The sequence below is a fragment of the Bubalus kerabau genome, chromosome 11, assembly GCF_029407905.1.
Source record: "Bubalus kerabau isolate K-KA32 ecotype Philippines breed swamp buffalo chromosome 11, PCC_UOA_SB_1v2, whole genome shotgun sequence".
In the NCBI taxonomy this organism is placed as follows: domain Eukaryota; kingdom Metazoa; phylum Chordata; class Mammalia; order Artiodactyla; family Bovidae; genus Bubalus; species Bubalus kerabau.
Genome location: NC_073634.1, coordinates 40437985 through 40452287, shown reverse-complemented (window position 1 = coordinate 40452287; position 14303 = coordinate 40437985). Strand labels below are relative to the sequence as shown.

The following is a 14303-nucleotide window of genomic DNA, read 5'->3' as shown; positions in this document are numbered from 1 at the left end:
TCTGGAAAGGATTTTAAAGATATATTTAGGGCTAGAAGAAAAAGAGAAAAGTTAGGAACACTGCTTACATCAGATGGCTTAATATGAACAGGGAGCAGATTTAATGATCACCTCTATTAAAGGGGATGCTTCCCAAACCAGAGAGGTCCAAACAGAGCTCATGTCCTTGAGCACAGACACCTTCAAATGTAATTACAGAAATAAGGTCAGTAATGGTTGAGAGTTTGGAAGCCAGGAGAAGTGGCATCCAAAAAAAAAGTTCCCAGATCCAAAAGGGAAAACACGTAGACTCTGGCACATACTGACTCATGAGTTGATGCAATCCCTGGAAGATTCTAGGGTGAATTATTACACAGAAGGTTGATAAGCACTTGGAAAAGTAATGATGACTAGGCAACAACAGGGGTTCACAGTGAACTAACTGCATATCTTTTATTGGTTGGTTTGTTTAGGAGCGATTAAAAATACCAATAATCTGGCTTTCAGCAAGATATTTGCTAAGTTTTAATGATATCTTATCAGACTAGAGATAGAAATATGAGCTCCATGATGGCATGGTCAGTTCAGTTCAGTTCAGTTGCTCAGTCGTGTCCGACTCTTTGCGACCCCATGAATCTCAGCACGCCAGGCCTCCCTGTCCATCACCAACTCCATGGTCAGACAGATTTAAATGCCTGTTACTAGGCATCACTGACTCGATGGACATGAGTTTGAGTGAACTCTGGGAGTTGGTGATGCATGGGGAGGCCTGGCGTGCTGCAGTCCATGGGGTCGCAAAGAGTCGGACATGACTGAGCAACTGAACTGAACTGAATATGTGTGTATTAAGTAACAGAATGCCAAATTGAATGGGGGCTCTTGGTGGTGCTATTTGGTTGTTCTAGTCTTTTTTTTTTCTTCTATGATTTGTAACTCACACTCATGAAATCAGAGAATAGTGTGATGCTGAAAGGGAAAGTAAATACTTTGGAACGGTATTTCAAAGATGTTGATAGGTTGAAACATAAACAAGATATGTTTGGGTGGGAAAATAAACAAAATAAATCTTATTTGGTACAAATACAAAGCTGTGTACTCAGATTTTAGAAGATCAGTTGTGTAAGTCTAAGAGGGGGATAACCTTACCATTTTGAGGAATAATATCTATGATTCAATTGTTTGGTATGGCAGCCAAAAGAGCTGATGCCATCTTTGTTTGATTAAATACAGAAATAAAATCAAAACAAGAAGAGTCCTACTGAGATGAACCCTGAGCTGATCAGTCTGTATCTGAAGCACTTTTTTTTTTTTTAATTTTTATTTTATATTGGAGTTCAGTTGATAACAATGTTGTGTTAGTTTTAGGTTAGTACAGCCACTATGGAGAACAATATGGAGGTTCCTTAAGGAACTAAAAATAGAGCTACCATATGATTCAACAACCTCACTCCTTGGCATATATCCGAAGAAAAATATGGCTTGAAAGGATGCGTGCACCCCAGTGTTCATTGAAGCACCATTTCCAATAGCAAAGACATGGAAACAACTTAAGCGTCCATCAACAGACAATGGACAAAGAAGATGTGGCTCATATATGCAATGGCATTTTACTCAGCCATTGCAGAGAATGAAATAATGCCATTTGCAGCAACCTGGATGGACCTGAATTTGGTCCTAGAGGAGTTGCTTTGAAATGGAATTGAAATGGATGAGTCATGAGGATGAAATGAACAGAGTGGGAATACAGTCAATAATAACATAATATCTGAACCAACACAGCATAGTAAGTCAACTATACTTCAAAACAAACAAGTAAATAAACCCTTGGAAAAAGAGACCAATTTGTAGTTATCAGAAGGGAGGGGTGTGGGGGGACTAGATAAAGGCAGTCAAAAGGTACAAACTTCCAGTTAGAAGATAAATAAACATCAGGGATGCAGTATTATGCTAATTCTGCTGTATATTATAATGAAAGTTGTCAATAGAATAAATCCCAAGACTTCTCATCACAAGAAAAAACATTTCTTTTTCTGTTGTTTTGTTGCTGTTTAGATGACAGATGTTCACTAAACTTATGGTGATAATCATTTCATAAGGTATGTAAGTCAAATCATTAAGTACACCTTAAACTTATAGAGTGCTACATGTCCGTTATATCTCAATAAAACTAAAAGAAGAAACAACACAGAATTTAATGGAATTGATAAAACAGAGGAGGAGACAGCTAGACACCTTGTTACTGAAGGAACTGGATGTTTAGACCGGAGAAAATGAGACTTCAGGGGGTCAAAAACGATCTTCCCACACATGAAGGCTGTCAGAAGACTGGACTTACTCAACAACAATTCAGAAAGTAGAACTTTGGCTAAAGGAAAACAAAAATCCACTCTACCTAGCGCAAAGCATTTTAACAATGGAGTGATTTAAAAATAAATTGCACTACCTTGTGCAGTAGTAAATTCTTCATCTCTAGAAGTAGGCTAGTGAAAGTGCCAGTCCAAGCTGTAAAGAAAATTCTTACTTTGCAGTTCGTGAGATGTTGGATTTGATGTCCACTGACAGACTTTCAGGGAAGAATTCTACACCATGAGACTCTGACCCAAACTAGTATACATAAGGTCACCAAGGTTTCTATGGGCATATACAACCATGATGTAGATAACTGTGCAAATGTAAATAACTGCAGATAACAATGTTGGTTACTTATTCCTTTGACATTTAAAAATCCACTTAATACAATAGATTTGGGGTTATTATTTGAAACTAAGCAAATACATATAGTAAACATGCAATATTACCTTGACAGGATATGAGAAAAGTTTAATGAAACCAAAATCATCTCCCGTGGCTAAGAGGGAACAGTCTTTGGTGAGGCTGGCAGCATTTACATCAGTCACATCGCTGTGCACTGGCCAGATGCCCTCACAGGTGGGCCCCAGCACACAGGTCCACGTGTCCCACTCTATCTTCTCAATCTTGAAAAGAAGGAAAATTAATATATTTCGTACAACCCAGAGATCTTTTTGTTTTATTTAAAAGAAACAATTGAGGTTGAATAGTTCTAAATGATGACTTTGCGAACACCGGGTATTTTGTATGCTGCAGTGGCTAAAATTCTCAGCTGCATTTTTAAAGTGGCATATATATCGTCTCGATAAATCAACACTGCAGTCAAACTTCCATATACGCTCCCCTAGATAAAATGAACATGTCTGAATTGTGGACACCTGACAATAACAAAGGTTTTTAATTCTCACCTAGATATTTATCATTGTATGTGCCATAAGCTGGGGCTTCCCTGGTGGCTCAGACAGTAAAGAATCTGCCTGCAATGTGGGAGACCCAGGGTTGATCCCTGGGCTGGGAAGATTCCCTGCAGAAAGGAATGGCTACCCACTGCAGTATTCTTGCCTACAGAATTCCATGGACAAAGGAGCCTGGCAGGCTACAGCCCATGGGGTCGCAAAGAGTCATGAAATTAAAAGACACAAAATTGTGAAATTAAAAGTCATGACATTAAAAGAGCCATGAAATTAAAAGACCCTTGCACCTTGAAAGGAAAGCCATGACAAACCTAGACAGAACATTAAAAAGCAAAGACATCACTTTGCTGACAAGGCCCATATAGTCAAAGATATAGTTTTTCCAGTAGTCACATATGGAAGTGAGAGTTGGACCATAACAAAGGCTGAGTGTGGAAGAATTGGTGATTTTGAACTGTGGTGCTGGAGAAGACTCTTGAGATTCCCTTGGACAGTAAGGATATCAAACCAGTCAATCCTAAAGGAAATCAGTCCTGAATATTCATGTGAAGGACTGATGCTGACGCTCCAATACACTGACCACCTGACGCGAAGAACTGACTCATTAGAAAAGACCCTGATGCTGGCAAAGACTGACGGCCAAAAGAGAAGAGGGTGACAGAGGATGAGATGGTTGGATGGCATCACTGACTCAATGGACATGAGTTTGAGCTCTGGGAGATAGTGAAGGACAGGGAAGCCTGGTGTGCTGGAGTCCATGGGGTCACAAAGAGTCAGACATGACTTAGCAACTGAACAAACATCAAAATGCCATCAGGGTTTCTCAGCATCAGCTCTATTGACATTCCAGGCTAGATAATTGTGTGCGTTCAGGGGCTGTCCTGCCCGTTCAGCAGCATCCCTGTCCTTGACCCACTGGATGCCAGTAGCACCACCTCCCCAGGCTGTCCCCAGACATTGTCAAATATCCCTGGGAGAGAGGGCAAACTGACTTCAACTGAGAACCACTGAGCTATATGGATCAATGGGGCTGATCATTTAGCAAAGTATTTTAAAAAGGCACAGGACAGAACTTTTTAAAGGACTGCTTCCTTGGAGGAAAGAGCAATAAGATTCTGCAGCTAGCTTAGTATTCTTTATGCTCTAGAGAGACCATCTTAAAAACTGGAAGAGATGTTCATACTCTATTGTGTGAATATACGTTTTATCCTTTAAAACGGTTTTATCTGAAATTCATGGACAGGAAGATTCGCAATTCAAATATTTTAATTCTGACAAAATCAAGGCTTTTCTTTCCTTTTTTTAAAAAAGAAAACAATAACAGTACCACCACCACTGTGGATTAGACTTTCCCAGGGGAATATGATTTTATTTACTTTCATTCAAGACCTCTTAGTGTACCTTATCAGTACAGTTTCTATGCACAAGCACTTTGAAGCACTGTTTAAAAAGCTATAAAAACTCATTAGAGAGCTGTAGCTAAAATGAAAGACCAGATTGCTCTCTGTGGATCTGGAAGCTGCTTCGCACGTTATTAATGTACCTCACCTTCCATTTCTGTAGTTTTCTGCTTGGCACCACTGCCTGGGAGGGAAATGACAAGATGTAGCTAGGATTTGAGTCACAATGTGAGGAGGTGCTATACATATTTCAGTCACTCAAATTTCTCATTTAATATTCTGTGTTTCTTCCGGACACATGCAGGATTGGAACCAAAAAACGGCGGTTCACCCAGTGAGTTTGGGTGCTCAAGGAAGGCTGCAGACCGAGGTGACGTGACATGGTTCCCCCATAACTACCTCAGTCTTCTGAGCTGCAAGTGGAGTCTCCCCAACTCCTTAGGACATCCCCAACTGACCTTCACAGGAAGAGAAGCAGGGAACCCCCCACTCAGGTTTCAGAAATGGGCTTCTGGTCACCGACTTCCTTATAGACACGAGATTTCATTTCTGACACCCTCCTTGGGTGGCACCTTTCCTGGACTCATTATACAGGGAGGAATGGGGGTGAGCTGGTCTTGCTCACTCTATAGTCACCCCAACACAACACCCTTGGCCAGATCTGAACACCATGCTATCTGGGGGAAGCATATGTCTAACTTGTCAGAAGCTATAGAAACTGCATTTAAAATGGAGCATTAAAGAATGTGTATATATATGTGTAACGTTGAGTTATATAATATGAGTCACTTTGCTGTACAGCAGAAACTAACACAACACTGTGAATCAATTATACTTCAATAAAATAAATTTAAAAAAGAATGATCCCTGTAACCAACAAAACCCAAAACGGGTAAATAAACTTGACAGACACAAGGGTGTCTCCCATAGCACCTTGCCCCAGGCAGGTATGTCATTACCATCACTGCTTTGCAGAGGAGGTAACTGGAGCCCAATGAGAAGTGAGTCATTTAAATCCCGGCCAGTTTAGCAAGCAGAGGGTAAATCGAGCTCTAAGGAGTTGGGCTCCTGGGATACAGCTGCCTTAACTGCACCATGCTGTATTGGATGTATATAAATGGACATTTTAATAGCTGTCATAGTTAAAACTTTGCTGGGTAAGCTTTGTGTTAGTTTCACCATGACTATTTCTTTCTTTTTTGCAAAGGAAAATTTCAAAATCCTTCATACTTAATTGAGGGGCCTGACAATACTGCTAAGTAAAAGGATGAGCTACCTCTGGAGGTATTTTTTAGTCTAAAATTGCTCATCTGTCCCAAGTTGACCTCATCCTTCCTCCACCACGTGGTTCTACCGAATCTTATTTTAGTAAACTTATTTGGGGGACTAGCACTGGAAGGGAAAATACAGGTAAAGTGATGCAAAATGACGCTGCGTGGTCTAGGCTGTGGAGTGGCACTCAGACCCCTCTAGGCTGGGACCAAAGCTCCGTGGTCCTTTGACTTTCTTAGAGCCTTAATTTCCCTGTCTGTAAAATGAGACTGACAACTATCACACACCAGCCTGATTCATAGTAGGTAAACCACTCTCTGAGGGTTGGAATACAGGTATACAAAGTGCCTGGAACAGTGCACAGATATTCAGTGAAGGAATGGCATACTTCAAAATATCCCTTACTCAAGGCTATTAAAGTTTCCCCATATAAAAAAGTTAAAATAAAAGTTCATCAAAGGTAAATAAACTGGAGTTTGGGAGTGAGATTAATCGATCCATTAACAATTTCCATTAATACAGTGCCATCGTCTGTAACCACTTGGGTGTCTCCTGTACTGCACATATATTTCCTTTAGAAACAATTAAAATATTAGGAATGAACGGAAGTCCAGAAGTACATTAGAATACTGGGATAGTTCTACTGCTAGGCAACGGAAGCTAGAGCGTGGAAGCTGCCCGCCCCTCAGTGGCATACCCTCGACTCTTTCTCCTCTAAAGAAGCAATATTTCCTTTTCCTTCATCAAAGGTTACATAGTGAATAAATGAGTTAGAGTGTCTCCTGGGACTAAAAGGAGGTTCTTAGTGCTCCATCAGGCAATGACCTTTTTGGCCAACAGGGTTTACCACGTGGAAGCACTGTACAGATTGAAAGACTAAAGCAGCCAAGCCTTTAGGAAGAGATTTCAGGAGGGTGTTAGTTCATGGATTCAAAATTTTGTCTAGGATTTGATTTCAGCAATTAAAAAATGATGTATGTGGATAGAAGCATGAGGAAAATATGGGAAAAGGTAACAGCTTGCTACATTAGGATGGTCACTTGGGGACGGTTTTGTTTTGAAAAATAATTTCTCTTATTGTTGCAAAAGATATTGTTTACTATTGCAAACAGTAACCACTGAGAAAGCATGTTTCAGAATTTTAAGTTCCTAAAAAGCTTTGCACAAAATGACAGAACATGTGGAATAGGAAAAGTAATATGTAGCATTCAAATTGTTAGCTCAGTCATTGTCTTCTGGCAGAGAAAAATTAAGTAGAACACCAATTAGAGATTGCTAAGTCAGTGGCACAGTAAATCCATACCTCCTCAGAAAGTAGGAAACCAGGGTAAGCAGTCAGATTTAAGAAATGGGCAAGCCTGAAAGACACACAACTATAACTCATTTTAGTGAACAGTAATGATAGGTTTTACTTAAATGCACATAGTAAATCATGAACTATTTTTTAAAAGCTTTGTGTGTGATTGTTACCTCGGAAGGTCTTATTATATGCCGTTTGCCTCTTGGAGCTTCAAAGAAGAGTTGTTCTTTGGCACCTGAATTGACTTGCAGTAATTTTCCTGTTATGATAGAATAAAGCAGGAGACAATTAACCTCTGCATTTATCTTTTAGTGATAAAATGAACATGATTGCAACCATTTGATATTTTCTATTTTCATTCATTTTAATCAAAGTCTCATAATTTGAGTAAATATATGCTGAGTGATCCAGGATGTATGTAAAGACAATTACATGGTAGGGTAGAAACTCCAAAGCTATGATTTTTAAACATATGAACCTCATAAAACCTTACCTTGAACATCCTTCAAAAAGAGAAAAATCGAGTTGCTACTTTACTCGGCTGCACTGGCTATTTTTCCAAAGCCAGACAAAACCTAACTTATGCTCTTTTCCCCTGTTGCTTCCTAGCACAGAAATCTAGTAAAAGCAAACTACATTGGCAAGAATTATAACACCAGAAGCAAAGACCCTGTAAGAGTTCGTGTTTCAGTTCAGTTCAGTTCAGTCACTCAGTCGTGTCCGACTCTTTGCGACCACGTGAATCGCAGCACGCCAGACCTCCCTGTCCATCACCAACTCCCGGAGTTCACCCAGACTCACGTCCATCGAGTCAGTGATGCCATCCAGCCATCTCATCCTCTGTCGTCCCCTTCTCCTCCTGCCCCCAATCCCTCCCAGCGTCAGAGTCTTTTCCAATGAGTCAACTCTTGTTTACTAAGATACAAATTCCAGATTTGCCATTTAACATTTAGAAACAGGAAGACAAGGACATATAAAACAAACTGTAAATGCTCATTCCATTCTCCCCTTCCCTTTTTACTTGAAAATTTGTGAAGAAATCCAAGACTTTTCCCAAAACAAAATGTTGAGCAAAAATAGTCTTTAGGTCTGATGTAAAATCTTGGATTCATTTTGATTAATGTTGAAAACGATTAGATTTCTTAATTCTCTTCCTACCACATCAATGATTCTTTATGGCCTGAAAATTTAAATGACCCAAAAGATATACTTTTGAATATTTTTTTCAGCATTTTTTTAAACGATGGAAAATCTTAAACACATATGGAAGTAATGGTATAAAAAAACCCCTAGAGAGCCAATGTCCAGCCTCAATGGTTATTACCACATGGCTGGCCCTGTTTCAGGATCTCCACTCATTCTCTCACCCCAGATTACTTCGAAGCAAATGTCAGATATCCTAACATTTTATCTGCAAGTAATTTAGTGTGTATATATATATATATACACACACACACACACTAGCATGTCCTCCCCCCTCTTTCTTCCATAACTCTTTTATATCTGCTGCTAAGTCACTTCAATCGTGTCCGACTCTGTGCGACCCCATAGACGGCAGCCCACCAGGCTCCCCCGTCCCTGGGATTCTCCAGGCAAGAACACTGGAGTGGGTTGCCATTTCCTTCTCCAATGCATGAAAGTGAAAAGTGAAAGTGAAGTCGCTTAGTCGTGTCCAACTCTTCGTGACCCCATGGACTGCAGCCCACCAGGCTCCTCTGTCCATGGGATTTTCCAGGCAAGAGTGCTGGAGTGGGATGCCATTGCCTTCTCCATCTTTTATATCTAGTAGTCTTGAAATGTCCTTCCTGGAAAAATGCATACCAAACTAAGAACTCTGATTTATACCATGTTCTTTAATGTTTAAGTGGGTAGCACTTAGATCTGAAATCTAGCTTGGCTATCCTTCAGGAGTTGCAGGTCTGTTTCTAAGTGACTAATTAAAAACAAGGTTCTCTCATTTCATAACTGAAACCTGAATCATTTCCAGTTTGCTGGGTTATAACATGGTGACGTGGGGGATTTGCCTTTGCTGTGGGGAGCAAGTAAATTTGAAAGAGTTTTCTCTGAAATGGGCCCATTTTCCTGACTTACTAGCTGAACATACACAAAGTGAGAAAAGAAAACGAGAGTTAAATCAGCTTTGGCTATTTAGCATTTTAAGAAAATGAGTAATCGATATTTTCCCAATGAACTAGATATATCTGCAAAGTGACTTTTAGAATTCTTAAGAGTGACTGCAGATAACAAAGGATGTGGGAAAAGGAGTAAAAGACTCAATGGAAACATTCTTAGAATATACATAATTTCCTGACAATTCACTTTACACTATTGTTTCAAAGATCATACTTTCTAAAACAGACCAAAAACTATTAAAACAGCTCAGTGAAGTACCTTCTGACTGCAGGAATGTTTTTAAAAGCCACTTTGGCAAGCACCATACACCTGTGGCTACCTCCCAAGCCCACACCCCTTCCCTGAGAACTTCCCTGCACCCTGGACTGGGCCCCTGTGGTCACATCTGCACTCTGGAGGTAGACATTGACCCAGGAGTGACCACACTGGGCAATCAAATTCTCTCTCCTGGGAAACTGGAACCTTAGGCTGAATCAGCGGATGCCTTGCTGGGAGGAGGTGGATGTGGCCTTTGGGACTAGGGGTGACATTTGGGGGCGACAGAGAGTGGGCCCTGTGCAAACAAATGAGGGAAAGCCTGCCTGTGCAAAGAGGGGCCACACACAGGCACCAGACCCAGGGGAGCAGTGGAGATGGCCCCTCAGAGCAGGAGAGTAGGGGAGAGGGGCACTCCCTGGTTAGGTTCCAGGCATTTTCTGATTCATTCCTAATGCCAGTTTCTCAGGAGATGTTGCTTCCTATTCTTAGATTCTATGAAATATCCCTATCTTTCCAATAAAGTCATTCCTTATTCTCATTTTTTAATTTAAGCCAGCTTGAGTGGGTTTCTGAAACCAAGGATATGAAGAAATTTAAAAAAAAATCAATTATTGTGTTAGGAAGGTAGCATTATGGGTGTGTTTTTCTCCTCAAATTTTTGTTACTGCCGTTATTAAACTGTCTTTTTTTTTTTTAAGCATAGAGGAACTATTTAGGTCACCACTCTTTTTTTCCACTGCCTTCTACTCTGTAATATATAACCATGGAAACATTCTGAGGACGGGAGCAGAAGCAAAGGGCAAAAATTCTGTATAATCCAGGTATAATTTGCCCCTGAATAACAGTAACCCTATTCTTTTAGAATCCTCACCTTTTTTTTTTTATTCACTAGAAATGTCGACACAAACAGAATAAGAGAATTGAAAAAGACAGCTGTCCTCATCATGATGCAGCTACAGTACATCACATACTGCTGGGGCCTAGAGCTTTATAACCCACAGAGCGATTCATACACGCCACCCCACCATCTATATAACCTACAACTTACAACAATTCCACTGCTCAGGCTCATTCTCCAAAGAAGACATACAGATGGCTAACAAACACATGAAAAGATGCTCAACATCCCTCTTTATCAGAGAAATTCAAATCAAAACCACAATGAGGTACCATTTCACCCTAGTCAGAATGGCTGCTATCCAAAAGTCTACAAGCAATAAATGCTGGAGAGGGTGTGGAGAAAAGGGAATCCTCTTACACTGTTTTGGGAATGCAAACTAGTACAGCCACTATGGAGAACAGTGTGGAGATTCCTTAAAAAACTGGAAATAGAACTGCCTCATTAAGACCAGCAATCCCACTGCTGGGCATACACACTGAGGAAACCAGAATTGAAAGAGACACGTGTACCCCAGTGTTCATCGCAGCACTGTTTATAACAGCCAGGACATGGAAGCAACCTAGATATCCATCGGCAGACAAATGGATAAGAGAGCTGTGGTACATATACACAATGGAATATTACTCAGCCATTAAAAAGAATACATTTGAATCAGTTCTAATGAGGTGGATGAAACTGGAGCCTATTATACAGAGTGAAGTAAGTCAGAAAGAAAAACACCAATACAGTATACTAACGCATATATATGGAATTTAGAAAGATGGTAATGATAACCCTGTATGCGAGAGAGCAAAAGAGACACAGATATATAGAACAGTCTTTTGGACTCTGTGGGAGAGGGCGAGGGTGGGATGGTTTGGGAGAATGGCATTGAAACATGTAAATTATCACATGTGAAACAAATCGCCAGTCCAGGTTCGATGCATGATACAGGGTGCTTGGGGCTGGTGCACTGGGATGACCCAGAGGGATGGAATGGGGAGGGAGGTGGGAGGGGGTTCAGGATGGGGAACACATGTACACCCATGATGGATTCATGTCAATGTATGGCAAAAACCACTGCTGCTGCTGCTGCTAAGTCGCTTCAGTCGTGTCCGACTCTGTGCGACCCCACAGACGGAAGCCCACCAGGCTCCCCTGTTCCTGGAATTCTCCAGGCAAGAATACTGGAGGGGGTTGCCATTTCCTTCAATGCAGGAAAGTGAAAAGTGAAAGTGAAGTTGCTCAGTCGTGTCTGACTCCTAGTGACCCCATGGACTGTAGCCTACCAGGCTCCTCCATCCATGGGATTTTCCAGGCAAGAGTACTGGAGTGGGGTGCCACTGCCTTCTCAAAGTAATTAGCCTCCAATTAAAATAAATAAATTTATATTAAAAAAAGAACAATTCCAAAATTGGTGCCTAATATACCAAACATATTAGGCCATTTGCAATGAAAATGGGAATCAGATGTCCTTTTACAGCTTAAACTGTAAACGATCTCACAGTCCTGGTGTTTCTGGAAATGAACTAACATCCTCTAGAAAATACTCTTCCATGTTTTCTCTCTCTCCATATATATTTTTTCTTTCTTAGGCATTCTGTGCAGAGGTAGCTGATGTTCCTGCAAAACCCCGATGTGCTTTTTGGTTTTCCTGGGACCTGTGGTTGCCATGGACACGGAAGGCTGCGGAGGCTGACGGCTGAGCTGTTCCGCCCCTGACGAGCCAGCTGGCTCCAGCAAATGCGTTCACTATTTTTGACAAGATCAAAGGAACAAAACAGACCCCTGCTCCTAAATTCTGCTCTCTACCCTCTGCAGACCCTCCAGGCCCTGCATGAAGAGCCAGGCTGATCCTGAGGCAGCCTGGCACAGGTTGAAGGCACTGGGATATCAGGAGTAGAAGAATATTGATATGACACATGTCTCATGGCAACAAAACTGGAGTTAAACCAGGGAAGCTTCATGGGCACACTTGCTCTTGTTCTCCAGATGGTATAACTCCTCCCTAAAAATCAAAAATATTCTATTCTCCTCTCAGGCCACAGAAACCATTTGGTCTGATCCTCTTAACTGACTGAAGGGGCCACTTAGGATGAGAGGCAAAGTGGCTTTTTAAAGGCCTTGGCCTCCTTTCTCTCACTGTCCTTTCGATCACCCTGGGTGTTGGTTGGATCGCAGACCCTAGCTTTGGGCAGAATTACAGAAATAGTGAGGTTTGCCTCTCTCCCTGTGAAGTGATGGCTCTACATCCAGGGCCTTTGTGCAGACCTCCGCCTGGCCTCTCTGTGGTGGCAGCTCGTGCTTCCCGGGCACGGTCTTGTTCCTTCCACCTAGGCTTTATTCCTCTTTATATCCCTACATCTGACACAGGGCCTACAACACCTTTGAAGGATAAAAAAATAAAAACCTTGCCAGTGTCAATACAGCTGCAATGTCCCATATCATAGCCATTTAAGATAGCTACTGTCAAAAACAAACAAAACCCAGAAAATAACAACCATTGGTGAGGATGAGGAGCAGCTGAAACTCTTGTGCACTGTTGACGGGAATGTAAAATGGTATAGCTGCTGTGGAAGATAGTATGCAGGTTTCCCAAAAAATTAAAAATGGAATTTTATCCAGAAATTCCGCTTCTGGGTATATATTCAAAAGAACTGTATACCCCGATCATAGCCATATTATTCACAGTAACCAAAAACTGTAAGCAACTCAAATATCCACTGATCAATGAATGGATAAACAAAATGTGGTATGTACACATGATGGAATATTCAGCAGTTCAGTTGCTCAGTCGTGTCTGACTCTTTGTAACCCCATGCACCAGAGCACTCCAGGCTTCCTTGTCCATCACCAACTCCCGGAGCTTGCTCAAATCCATGTCCATGAGTCCATGAGTTGGTGATGCCATCCAATCTCTCATCTTCTGTCGTCCCCTTCTCCTCCTGCCCTCAATCATTCCCAGCATCAATGGAATGTTATTCAAATTAAAGAGGAAAGTAATTCTGACACACGTTACAACATGGAGGAATCTTCAGGACATTATGCTAAGTGAAATAAGCCAGTTATAAAAAGACATATACTGTATGACTCCACTTGTATGAAGTACCTAGAATAGTCAAATTAATAGAGACATGAAGTGGAATGGTGCTTGCCAGGGGCTGGGGGAAGGAGTAAGGGGAATTACTATTAAATGGGTACAGGGTTTCAATTTTATCAGATGAAAAGATGGATGAGAGGTGAGATGGCTGGTGGTGATATCTGCACAATAATGTGAATGTATTTAACACCACTGAACTAACTGTACACCCAAAATGGTTAAGACAGCAAATTTTATGTTATGTGTATTTTATCACAAGTAAAAATAATTTTAATCTCCTCAATCAAAACATATTCTTCCTATGTCCCATTTCCTCTTGGTTCTTCACTCCATAAATGTAAATAATAATTGGCTTTAACTCCCTAATGGTCATTGTAGTGGTGGGATTCACATACTGTGTCAGGTGGGGTGTGTGTGTGTGTTGGGTTCTAAATATAACTCATCACACTCTGCTCTTCATATGCATAAAGATGGCCCTCAGTGTTCTATATCTTTCTCACAACAGGGCATAGCCAGAGATGTTAGCCAGAAATCCAACAGGATGAAATCCTTGTTTTAATTTTTTTTAAAAGCAAACAATAAAGCAGAGACTATCAAAGGAGGGGTTGAGAAGCGGCTGCTGACACTCACCCCTCACCTTCTGGGCCTCACTGGTTCCTAGATGCCTCCCAGGCCTGCATACTGCCTATTTCCACACACCAGCCCAAGCCCCCAGCAC

At 41.2% G+C, this 14303-nt stretch overlaps 1 protein-coding gene across 1 annotated transcript in view; it reads right to left on the bottom strand.

Annotated features, from left to right (window-relative positions):
* EML6 (EMAP like 6) overlaps window positions 1–14303 on the bottom strand; it is a 288683-nt gene that overhangs the window by 48382 nt on the left and 225998 nt on the right. Inside the window, exons 24-25 of the mRNA XM_055540113.1 lie at window positions 7385–7473; window positions 2778–2954 (exon numbers count right to left, since the gene is read on the bottom strand). Coding sequence (XP_055396088.1) covers window positions 2778–2954; window positions 7385–7473 — 266 coding nt within the window. The remainder of the gene's footprint in view (window positions 1–2777; window positions 2955–7384; window positions 7474–14303) is intronic.